Source organism: Sus scrofa, chromosome 7 (genome assembly GCF_000003025.6).
Source record: "Sus scrofa isolate TJ Tabasco breed Duroc chromosome 7, Sscrofa11.1, whole genome shotgun sequence".
Lineage (NCBI taxonomy): Eukaryota > Metazoa > Chordata > Mammalia > Artiodactyla > Suidae > Sus > Sus scrofa.
Window position 1 is genome coordinate 34069070 of NC_010449.5, and position 12833 is coordinate 34081902.

At 41.7% G+C, this 12833-nt stretch overlaps 1 protein-coding gene across 5 annotated transcripts in view; it reads right to left on the reverse strand.

Annotated features, from left to right (window-relative positions):
• Window positions 1-12833, reverse strand: part of BTBD9 (BTB domain containing 9) — a 399597-nt gene that overhangs the window by 345993 nt on the left and 40771 nt on the right. For all 5 annotated transcript variants that reach the window (XM_021098099.1, XM_021098100.1, XM_021098101.1 and 2 more), the window contains 2 exon segments: window positions 3115-3334; window positions 357-476 (listed from right to left, as the gene is read on the reverse strand). In XM_021098099.1, the coding sequence (XP_020953758.1) occupies window positions 357-476; window positions 3115-3334 (340 nt within the window).

Below are 12833 nucleotides of genomic sequence, written 5' to 3' on the forward strand. Positions count from 1 at the left end.
TCATGGCTTTTGGGGAAAGAGCGCACCCCCTGAAAATAACTTTGCTTTCAAGGTACAGCATGGAGTTTAAAAATAGCATTTCCACTTCTCCGTGTGCCACGTCCCTTCTTAGTCATTTACAAGTATGCTACATAAATACAGCACAAAACACTCTGGATAAACATTTCCACAGTACACTCTAAATATTAAGATGCTTGATTTTTTACACTTTTCCTAAGTTCTTCTGTTGGGATGTATTTGGTAGCTGATATCCTGAAAAACTTTTCTTCTATGAGACAGAAAAGCGCGGTCTGTTTCTCAACATCCAAATCTCTTCAAACAAACATCGAAATCACTTATAAGCCATGAGAACTAACCTGCAGACACGGGCTGGAAAATATAACTTTTGCCAAGAACGACACAGATATTGCGAATGATCGATCACTCTGATCCAATCGAGTTCATCCATTGACACCTCAATGAAGTATGAGTAAGACCTATGAATCAAAAAGAAAAAGACAGAAAAAGTACCATATTAAAATAACACCACAAAGCTATATTTTAATAAAACATTAAAAGGTATAAAACATACACTAGTCACAAATTACATTTTTCTGCCTAACGACCATATTCTGATGATGATGAAATCTGCATGGCTCCCCCCAACAGAGCCTTCACCCCCTGGGTATTGAAATTCTCTCCTTGCGTGTCTGTCTACCTTACTAGGTCTCACGCTGCTTAAGACTAGGGAAGGTGTAATATTCACCTGCATATACCCAGGGTCTAGCATGATGCTTGGCACACATAAGGTATATAAGACATAACAGGACCAGAATGCCTTGCACGTACCCTATCAGCAGAGTAATAAAGCCGTGACAGACAGAGAATAGAAAACAGAAGTGAGCCTTCTCTCTCTACCTTCACTGGCCTGGGTGCTCAGCCCTGCTCCCTCAGGAGTTAAGCCAACCCAGAAGGGTTCCTCTCAGAGGCCAGCTTGTCTCCAGCTCCCTCCCAGCCTCCCACCATCCCACACATGGATGCGGCATGCAGAAAAATAAACGACATGGGTGAAGAGATAATACATGTTTCTTTGGGGTACAACTTAACATTTGGCAGCTAATAATCCGGCAGTAATGAAAACAGCCTATCATCCTCCCCTGGTCAGCTACCCTGGACCATTACATGCTGGTCCCATACTGAACAAATCTATATTCCCCTGTCATAAGCCGAATTTAAATTTGAGATGCAGTTATTACTTGTACTGTAATATCAACAGGAACAATCTCAGAAGATTTAGGTGACCATAAATGTCAGCCTGCAACCAACAGTTGTGACCAGAAAAGGTCAGCTTATTTTGTGTCATCCCCTCATTTTCTGCTGGTCCCCTCACTCCCATTCATTTTATCGCTCAGTCTCAAACTGGTTATAACCTTTTATTGAACCTCTCTGGGTTATCAGCAATGCCGGACATAATTTTACAACACATGTCAGAATCTTTTTGGCTTAAGATTCTGAATTTTTCACCTTTGCTTAGAATGATAACAACTTCTGTTAAGAAGAACAACTGGCACACGGGGAGTCCCCCATGAATGTAACACATATACTAAAACAAAGTGGCCTATAAATGTTTAACATCCTGGAGATGATAACTACCTTCGGTTTCAAATGTACTAATCTTTCCTTTTATTATTTTTATACTAATTTCATTCTTAATTAAATGAGTGAATATATGTAAAGCTTTTAGAACAGTGCCTACTATTATTAATCAGAGACTATTGGAAATAATATGTGAATTAGCTCCATTTTGCCAACTAAACATCATATTACATCCGACAAGATACATAGCAGGAAATAGACTTTTTTTTTCCTTTGCTTTGTTGGCGGCATACGGAGCTCCCGGGCCAGGGATCGTTGTGACCTACACCACAGCCATGGCAATGCCATCCTTTAACCCAGTGCACCTGGCTGAGGACTGAACCTGCATCTTGGTGCTGCAAAGGCACCACCAATCCCGCTGCACCAGAGCAGGAACTCCCAGAAATATATTCTTTATAAAAAAGAAACAGAGATAACCTCCAACACCCACGCACATGGGAAATGCTGACTCATAAAGCTTCCCTCATAAGGCCTGAAAGGCCAGGGTCATGGCAGTGTGCTAACGAGAGAAATGAACTAACCAGCAAAATCGACAGGGTCTCCTCACCACTATTAAGCCCTTCACGCCTGGACTCAAAGAAGCATGAAGAGGGCTTAGGAGACCGTACACCAGAGTCTGGGTATGTACGGTTTAGGTTAATGATAAGCATCAGTGAGGGAGATTGTTCTTGGCCACCCGACTGCTCTGGTTCTTCTACCGTCACGGCTGAAAGCAGCAACCACGGTGGGTGAAAATATCAGAGTGGCCAGAAAGGAAGGCAGGATCTTGAAGCCACTGTGAGACTGGTGGGTTCCTAGGCTGAAGCCCACCAAATTTTTTTTCACGTATTTCTTTTGTTTTGATAATGATATTCATCTATACTAAAAGACAATGTTTTCTTTATTTATAGTATAAAAGATGGTTTTAAAGTTATGATAGCATCCAAAAGTGAGGAATCAAGTAAATAATGGTAACCCATGTGGTGGAATACCAGATAACCATTACAAGTAACATTTTACAGGAGTATTTTTAAAAGAGTAGAATGTTCACAATGTATTAATTAAAAAGTGAAGTTACTTTTTATACATTTAACTTTTATAAAAAACTGTGTGGTTTAACAGGCTTCTGGTGGGCGTGTGTGTGTCTGCATAACAAAAAATACTGGTTAGATACATACAAAGATAACAGGAACTGAGATTACTAGTAATTTTTATTTTCTTCTTTGTGCTTTTCTATATTTTCTTCTTTGTGCTTTTCTATATTTTCTGTGTTTCCCACAATAAACACATATTTGTTACTTTTATAAGCAGAAATAAGCAAAAATGTTATTTTTTTAAGGAATAAACTCTCTAATTCTTCCCCAACACTAACCTTCAAGGGAAATAGCAAAGTAATGACAAAGATATAAACCATCAAATCTGTAAAACCAAAGCAGATGAGCACAAAGTGAAGCCACCTCAAATGCGTCTGTTTTTCTCCAAGTCATGCTAATGACTCACCGGCTATCTCGGTCCCACAGCAGGATGCGGATATGATTGATAATGGACGGCTGACCTAGCTTAATCTCGATGCCAGAACGGCAGTCATCATCAATTGGGTGCCGAGAAAATCCATGATCCAGATCATAATTTTGAGTGTCACCATCTAATAAGGCAGACTTCAGCTCCCCTTTTACCACCTGGGCTCCATACTTCATAGTTGCAATGTTTTCTTCTGGTACTACAATTAAAAAATAGAAAAAGCAAGGTTAATGGTTACTTATTAAATATTCCATATTTTGGGGAAAAACATAAAATTCTAGTTGACTCCACCGTGCGCATTTAATTTAATGGGAGAGAGGAGATACAGAGTGTCTGTGAGGATTAAGATACCACTACAGTTGAAATTTAATGATGCCACCACAGCCACAAAGTGCCTGGGACTAAGAAAAAGTTGTAAATACCAGAAAAAACATGCATGGAGGACAAACAAATCACCTCTGCTGAGTTCATCCTATTAGTAGCTTTAGTTAAATATCTATTGGACAAAAATAACATGTAAAAGGACCTGCACCTGCCATCTGAACAGAGCACAAAATATAAAAGCAAAGCAGACGGATCAGACCTCTTTATAAAACAGAAATAGGAAGGTTCCAACACAGCAGAGCTGTTCATCATATGTGGTTGTACTGAACCAATTAATCTGGTTAAAAAACAAAAATATGTTTAAAGGAAGATATATTTTTACTTCACTTGAGTAATTTTAAAAGTAAAAATTCAGTCTGACCTCAAAATTAACATTACAGGAACTCCCACTGTGACATAGCTGGTTAATGATCCAGCTTGTGTCTGTGGAGGCACTGGTTCGATCCCTGGCCCTACACAGAGGGTTAAGGTTCTGGCGTTGCTGCGGCAGCAGCGAAGGTCATAGCTCTGGCTGGGATTCAACTCCTGGCCCAGGAACTTCCATATGCCGCGGGTGTACCCGAAAAAGAAAAACAAAATACTATTATGGTTATAATTAAACCCCTCCCCTCTCCAACACTAGATGTACTAAGAGTCAGTTGTGCCTGGGACTCTGAAGTCCTCAAATACAAATTTTGCCTCTCAGATCTGGAACCTGTCCTCCGGGTACTAACATTCTATAACTGACACTCTCTCCATGGAGAGACAAGAAGTGGCATAAAGCGGATGTTAAGAGCTTGAGCTTCAAAGTCAGAATGTAAACAATGGTGCCACCAGATGTATCAATTTGAGGAAGTCACCTTCTCTGAACTTCCATTTCTCAATAGGGCACCTTCAATCCCCCCCAGGCGTTTCTGTTTATTTATTTTAAGGATTAAATGAAATGATGTTTTCAAAGCACATAGTAAGCTCTAAAGAAAATAACTGCCATTATTTTTTTTTTAAATAACACCAAGATAGCTAAGCAAGTTCACAGACTGTAAATAAATGCTGAATTCTCACAGAATATATACATCTTGGCTGTGTGATTTGGAAAGAGAAAGTGTGAGGTGTAATTAGGCTCTTAGGGAAAAGTAAGTCATTCATCATGGCAGATTTCTTGGAAAATGCTTTTTTTTTTTCAAATGAAGAGAGAGTGAGTAGCTCCATATGGTGACAATAAATGCAGCGAAAAAATGGGGTTGGGGTCAGTTTAGTTAACCTGCAAAAAATTAAGGCAACTCTGAAACCAAACCAAATCAAAACCTACTACTTACTCATGATCAACTTTTTAACCACTGGAAGCTTAAGTGCCACAGGCTTATAACTTCCTAAGTTCACCAGCTCACGGAAATCAGACATATACCTCCTATTTATTTTTCATTTATTTAACAAACTTTATGAATTCCTTTGACTTACTCTTTATAATAAACCTCTGAGTATAGGACGACTATTACATCCATTTCACAGACAGGGAAGTGGGGCAGACCAAGGTTAGATGGACTTGGTTGCCCAAGGTCACACAGCCAGCAAGGAGCCGAGGCGCTGTTAGAACATAGGCAGTCTGCGCCCAAGGCCTGCTCTGCTCCCTCCTTCATGAAGGGTTTCTGATGGGAAGACCACACTTTGCCCCTCTCACCAGCCCCTTCCCTCTAAGGTTACCTACGACCCAAAGGAAAGAAACAGTCTGATAATAGGTTTTAAAAAGTGACACTCAGAGAGTTCCCTGGTGGCCTAATGGTTAAGGATCTGGCATTGTCACTGCTGTGCCTCAGGTTGCTACTGTGGCAAGAGTTCAACCCCTGGCCTGGGAACTTCCGAATGTCATAGGTGTGGCAAAAAAAGGGGGAGAAAATGAGACTTAAAAGAGAAAAATCTCAGTTTGAAACTTAGGCTCTACCATTCGCTATCCCTAAGTGAGGCCTCTTAGTCTCTCTGAACCTGTTTTCTCATCTAAAAACAGTATTTTACCCGACCCGCCCACAGGGCTATTATAAACATTACACAACAAATAATTTACTTATATAGTACTTTAGCATATAAGCCATCAATCAGTCAAAACCCTTTTACTGAGGGCTCATTAGGACCAGGTAGCATACGAGGCACTGGGGATGCCTCCATGGACTAGACAGAGACAGGCCCTGCCTTCCTGATGCCTCGATCTAGAGACAAGGCACTTTAAAAAGCAAGCAAACAAAAGCTTCCACTTTGCGTTTTCAGGTATCAGTGATGTGTCGTTACAAACGTTTGCTCCCTTACTGCTGGGTACAGAACGTGGGTAATCCAAAGTCCACAGCTGCTGCTGCCGACCATTGGTGCCACCTCCTCCAGCTCTGAGACCACCAGTCAACACCAAGCCAAGGGAGACCAGGCTTTCAGACCTGGAGACTGTGCTAGCTTTTGATTTTCTCTAAACATAAGCTTCTTCACCTCTAAAATTTATCACGCAAGGAATCACATACTAGGCACAAGAGTTTCAAGTGGCTGTAGTGAAAAGTCTAAAATTGAAATGAAATTTCTTCCACCATTCTGTCTTCTTTTGAAGTTTATTTCAAGAGGATTTGAGGACGTATCTAACTCTTCTTTATATAGATTCCCTGAGAGTATCTTTCACTTCAAAATGGTGAACATTTACACAAGCGGAAATTCTCTCATGGTAACTATAATCTGAGTATCTTACAGGATAAAAATACAACTCCAGGAGTTTCTGTCATGGCTCAGTGGTAATGAACCGGACTAGTATCCAGTAGGATGTGGGTTTGATCCCTGGCCTCGTTCAGTGGATTAAGCATCCAGTGTTGCCGTCAGCTGGGATCTGGTGCGGCTGTGGTGTAGGCCAGCAGCTGCAGCTCTGATTCGACCCCTAGCCTGGGAATTTTCACATGCCGTGGGTATGGCCCTAAAAAGACAAAAAAAAAAAAACCACAAAACTTTTTTTTTTTTTTTTTTTGCAAAATTTATAGTTAAATGATGAACTTAAAGAGAAAAATGATCATATAAAAGTTCAGGTCATAAAATAATTCAAATCATAAATATTCTTGCCACCTATATTTATCTATCAAGAGATAAAAGAGCTCTCAAAACACATAGGGTTGTAGACATTAAACAAGACAGGACACAACAATAATAGTTTTTCTTACATTTGTAATTTTTTTTTTTTTTTTGGTCTTTTTGCCTTTTCTAGGGCCACTCCCTCGGCATATGGAGGTTCCCAGGCTAGGGGTCTTATCGGAGCTATAGCTGCCAGCCTACGCCAGAGCCACAGCAACGCGGGATCCAAGCCACCTCTGCAACCTACACCACAGTTCACAGCAATGCCGGATCCTTAACCCACTGAGCAAGGCCAGGGACCGAACCCGCAACCTCATGGTTCCTAGTTGGATTCGTTAACCACTGTGCCACCACAGCAACTCCGACATTTGTAATTTTTGATGCATTTTTCAAACATTAACAAAGTTAAACTTTGAAGTTCCATAGCTGGGCAGAAAAAAAAGCCAATTACTACAAAGAAAAACTAAGGAGAAATGGGAGTTCCCGTCGTGATGCAGTGGTTAACGAATCCGACTAGGAACCATGAGGTTGCGGGTTCGGTCCCTGCCCTTGCTCAGTGGGTTAACGATCCGGCGTTGCCGTGAGCTGTGGTGTAGGTCGCAGACGCGGCTCGGATCCTGCGTTGCTGTGGCTTTGGCATAGGCTGGCAGATATAGCTCCAATTCAACCCCTAGCCTGGGAACCTCCATATGCCACGAGAGCGGCCCATGAAATAGCAAAAAGACAAAAAAAAAAAAAAAAAAAAAAAGAAAGAAAGAAAGAAAGAAAAACTAAGGAGAAATGGAGCAGGACCTGCCCCTATCTACACAATGCCAAAATACAAGTAGTGCTGGGTTAACTATCTTGTGTTTTTCTTTATTTGTTTTATGGTTTTGGGGTTGTTGTTGTCTAATAGGGCCGCACCTGTGGCATTTGCTTTATGGTTTTGGGGTTGGATTTTTTTTTTTTTTTTTTTGTCTTATTAGGGCCACACCTGCAGCATATGCAAGTTCCCCGGTAGAGGTTGAATCAGAGCTGGAGCTGCTGGCCTATGCCACAGCCACAGCAAGGCAAGATCGGAACCTCATCTGTGACCTACACCACAACTCACGGCAACAGCAGATTCTTAACCCACTGAGCAAGGATCGAACCCACGACCTCATGGATACTAGTCAGGTTTGTTACTGCTGAGCCACACGGGAACTCCTGCTTTGTGTTCTTAACATCCTTTATTGAACTCCCTCTGACAGCTAGGCTGAGATGTCTGCTAACCCCTGATGGATCACTTGGATCCACACTGAGTTTGCTGTCCCCTTCCGCAACCTCTTTACCCAATCTTACCCCTACATCATCTTATTCTATTGTCCAAACTGACTTCTCTAAAGAATGGATGAACCCTCCCTGCCAACAAGTGAGGCCTTACACATGACTCTCCTGACCGTTCCTGTCCCAGCTTAACTTAGCCTGTTCTCTGCTCTCTCTGCAGAACTCCCTTCCACATTACCAACATTGGTACTCAAACACACCAAAAAGCAGCAACAGAAAATATTCCAGGCAGGAGACGATTGATGAGCACTGGTCTCACGGGTCAGATCAGTACTTTGGTTCCAGCTCATGCACTGATGTCCCTCTAACTCTCGGCAAGTTACTTATAAAGATCAGAAAATGAAAACATCTAAGAATTAAAAGGGATTTTCATCCTATTTATTTAAAGAAAAAAAAAAATTCCTAAGCTGCCCCTGGTGTGCTCTTTACTGTGCTGGACCCGGCCCTCTAGAAGCTCACTGTCGAATGGGGACAAGAGTGTGTATCACACATGAAACACCTCCATGGAGGAATCCTCTGTAGAGCTGACTCGTGAAGCCCCTAGTTTACAGATGAAGATGCTACAGTTGGGAAGACAGAATACTAACAGAAGTCACAGAGTTTTAAAAATATTGAAGGTTCACTGTTGTTATTACTATCTTTACATGATAGGTGAGACAAATTCTAAGTTGTAGTTTAGAAGCAAGAGATAGGTTCATTCAATCACTCCTTTATTTTGAAAGGTCGAGATTCAGGCACTGTGCTAAGTGCTGGAGAAACACGGGAAAAGACAGTTCTTAAGAAACTCAGAAGCTCAGTCTAGTAAGAGTTTAGGCAAGAAAAGCAACAATTATAATACCACAGTGCAAGCCCCCTCTGTCTAGTTTTTGGAAACTATGGCAATAGGTACATGGTACCATGTGCCTACAGCACAGATTTAAACACACACACAGACTGATACATTAACCAATAATTTAACCTAGCAGGTCTAGAAACAGATCGACTTTTAGCCAATAAAGAAACCTAGAGGATGGAAGTTGTGATGTGCTACCTGCTGTAAACCTGAACAAACAAGAAATTACTGTTGTCTTTCCCAAAGTCTAAAACCTGAGATACACAATACAAAGTATAACTCAGTCTGAACAGAAAAAGCACTAACTTTCAAGGCAGAAATATCTTCACAGCTAGGACAAAACTAAACAGTAAGAAATGGTGTAAGCAGTTCAAATATTCTAAGGAAAAATTTTTCATTAAAAATTCCCTTTCCGGAGTTCCCGTCATGGCGCAGTGGTTAACGAATCCGACTAGGAACCATGAGGTCGCGGGTTTGGTCCCTGCCCTTGCTCAGTGGGTTAATGATCCGGCGTTGCCGTGAGCTGTGGTGTAGGTGCAGACGCGGCTCGGATCCCGCGTTGCTGTGCTCTGGCGTAGGCCGGTGGCTACAGCTCCGATTCGACCCTAGCCTGGGAACTCCATATGCCGCGGAGCGGCCAAGAACCAAGAGATAGCAACAATAACAACAACAAAAAGACAAAAGACAAAAGACAAAAAAAAAAAAAATTCCCTTTCCTCAGGCATATAGGCAAATGCTCATCAATATATATCTACAAACCTATGTCTAAAGCACATTCTCAAAAGAACCACATAAGTCAAAGAACATTCCTTGGATTCTCTTTTCTAAAGGCAGGAAATCGCTATAATTCAGTAAAAAGCCTCAAGGTATGCAGCTCTAAGAATTAAATCTTCCAGTAACCAACATTAATGAACTCAAAGAAAAAGAATTAGTATTTGTGCCTCTAAATACTAATCCCTACTCCCTAATGTAATCTCTACATGTCATGAAAAGCCCCCAAAGACTCAGAATCTGGGAAGAACTAAGAACAAACAAATTTGATCAATAATTTCAAAATGAGCAGATCTAACTTTTCAGATCATCAGCTCAGGAGCAGTTCTGAGATTTTTGACCCCTTGTTCCCTAACAATGAAGAAATTTGATTTTTAAAAAAATGATGTAAGGAGTTCCTGCTGGGGTGCACTGGGTTAAGAATCTGACTGCAGAGCCTTGGGTCACTCTGGAGGCAGAGGTTCAATCCTCAGCCCAGTGCAGTGGGTTAAAGGATCTGGCATTGCTGCACCTGTAGCATAGGTCGAAGCTGTGGCTTGGATTCAAACCCTGGCCCAGGAGCTTCCATAGGCTATGCATGCAGCCCCCCCCCCCAAAAAAAATGTGACTGTTTGAATAACATTTACTTAGCAAATAACCTATTTTTGAGGGTCTGAGAGGAAAATGATATGCTTTCTTAGTATTTCTATTAGTAATTTTACTATTCATATAATCAAAAAGTCAGAAAAACCGTCTGCTACTTAATTATTTCTCAGGTTTAGACGTTAGACAAAAGACTCCAGAACATGTGTGTGGTCTTCTCTGTGAGTTCCCAGTGAATTACTCCAAAAGAAGAGTTTAACACTTACAAGCAGTGTATCACTCTGGAACTGAGTGCTCCTCAACTGGCTCATTACTCCCTTTCACAGAAATTCCACGGGGCTCTTGTAACCCAGGCCAGACACCCATACTGACCAGCTCATCAATTCCAGGCTACAAGTATCTATGGAAAATGTTCAAAGCATCCCTCACCTCTATCAATGCCCCAAGCCTATACCTTTAACAAAACCAGGCCTGAATCACCTTCAGTCAAACATCTTGAATCAAAAACTGTGGCAAGTGGGGGGGAGCCTTATATAAGAAAGGAAACCTGAGATTTATTACTCTTCCTGTTACTTTTCCCCTCTCCCACCCTTTATCTAAGGCTGACTTCTCAACTAGTCCCATTCTCCAGCACCTCTAATCTCTTCCCAGACCTGACCCCTCCAGCTAATGTAGTATTTCTCTACGACCTTTACTCCAACTCACACATCAGATAATCAGCACATAGTCTTCATTATCTTTTCAAAACCATGGCCTAATTCCCTATGCAGTCAAGCTTCTGTCCAGAATACTAAACAACTCACCTCAATTTATACCCAAGTTTGCTCCCAATTCTTATTGTTCTTGCCCTCCCAACATCACCAGATACCATGACCACCCTCTCCAGATAAACACTCTCTCTTCTGCTGGCTTCTGTCACCCTGTCCCAGTTTTCTTCCTACCTATAATTCATTCTTTTCTACCTTCAGCCCCCTGGCCATAGGTCTTCTCCAAGTCTCAGACGTCCATCTTTCACTTCTTTCTCTACTCTTTAGCCCAGGTTTCAATTTTTTTTTATCACCAAGCTCTGCTTCCTAAACACCAGTAATATGCTTCTACTGCTTTCAGACGATTCCCCTTGTGTGAATTCACTACGTGTCTGCCACATGCTATTCAGTGTGTAAAATATTTTGGTGTGGGGTTTGTTTGTTTTGGCCACGCCCGCAGCATGCGGAAGTTCCCAGGCCAAGGATCAAACCTGAGCCACTATAGTGGCAATACTGAATCCTTAACCACTAGGCCACAAGGGAACTCCAATGTGTACTAAATGTTGAGGATCGGTGTGCTCTTGGGGACCAAAAACAAGTAAACAAAAATGTTTCAAAATGTGGGGAGTTCCCACTGTGGTGCAATGGGATCGGTGGCATCTCTGGAGAGCCAGGATGGAGATTCAATCCCGGCCCAGCACAGTCAGTTAAGGATTTGGCATTGCCACAGCTCTGGCACAGGTCACAGTGGCAGCTTGGATCTGATTTCTGGCCTGGGAGGTCCATATGCCTCAGGGGTGGACAAAAGAGAAGAAAAAAAAATTTTTTTAATGTGATAAATGTGATAATGGTTTCCTACAGTACTGAGCTTACATGTACTAACTGCATACATTATTTAAATTAATTCTCCTAACAATATGCAGAGATATAAAACTAAATGTAGGAGTTCCCATTGTGGCTTAGTGGTAACGAACCTGACTACTATCCACGAGGACACAGGTTCAATCCCTGGCCTCACTCAGTCTGGTGCTGTCATGAGCTGTGGTGTAGATTACAGATGTGGCCTGGATCCAATGTTACTGTGGCAGTGGGGTGGGCCAACAGCTGTAGCTCCAATTCGACCCCTAGCCTGGGAACCTCCACATGCCATGGGTGCAGCCCTAAAAAGACCAAAAGAAAAAAAAAAAGTAAAATTCCTTATGTAATTTAAAAAACAGCTCATACAACTAGTTAAGTGATTTAATTCAGGACTTGAAGTCAAATCCATCTGACTCCAAAACCTATGCCTTTTCCTCTACGCCCAATGAAAGGAAATCTAAATCTGATGTGTCGGGAGACAAGCCGAGGCTAAGGACATTTAACAGCATTTAAAAAGAGTGTCTGGAGTTCCGGTCATGGCTCAGTGGTTAACGAATCCGACTAGGAACCATGAGGTTGCAGGTTCGATCCCTGGCCTTGCTCAGTGGGTTAAGGATCCGGCGTTGCCGTGAGCTGTGGTGTAGGTCACAGACGTGGCTCAGATCCCGAGCTGCGGTGGCTCTGGCATAGGCTGGCGGCTACAGCTCCAACTGGACCCTTAGCCTGGGAACCTCCATATGCCACAGGAACAGCCCTAGAAAAGGCAAAAAGACAAAAAAAAAAAAAAAAAAATTAAAAAATAAAGAGTGGCTGAATCCATGGTCAAGGGAAAAAAATCGCCCAGGAAAATGACTACCATGAGGGAGAACTTAGAATTTAGATATCCCAGAAACCCTTGAACTAAGTCTAAAAACAAGTTCAGTATCTTCTTCAAAGAACTACTGTATTTCATTAATTCTATGACACACATTTTTTCAAATTTTAACATTTCTGAAATTGGGATATAGACATGATGGTGTGCCATGATTTAACTGGCAATACTGTTTCTCATGCCGTACATAAAACAATGATGCTTCAGAATTTCTAGTTTTTTAGATTTGATAAAATAACTTCCTCCTAAACTTAATCCTCAAACTTAAATTCCTTCAATC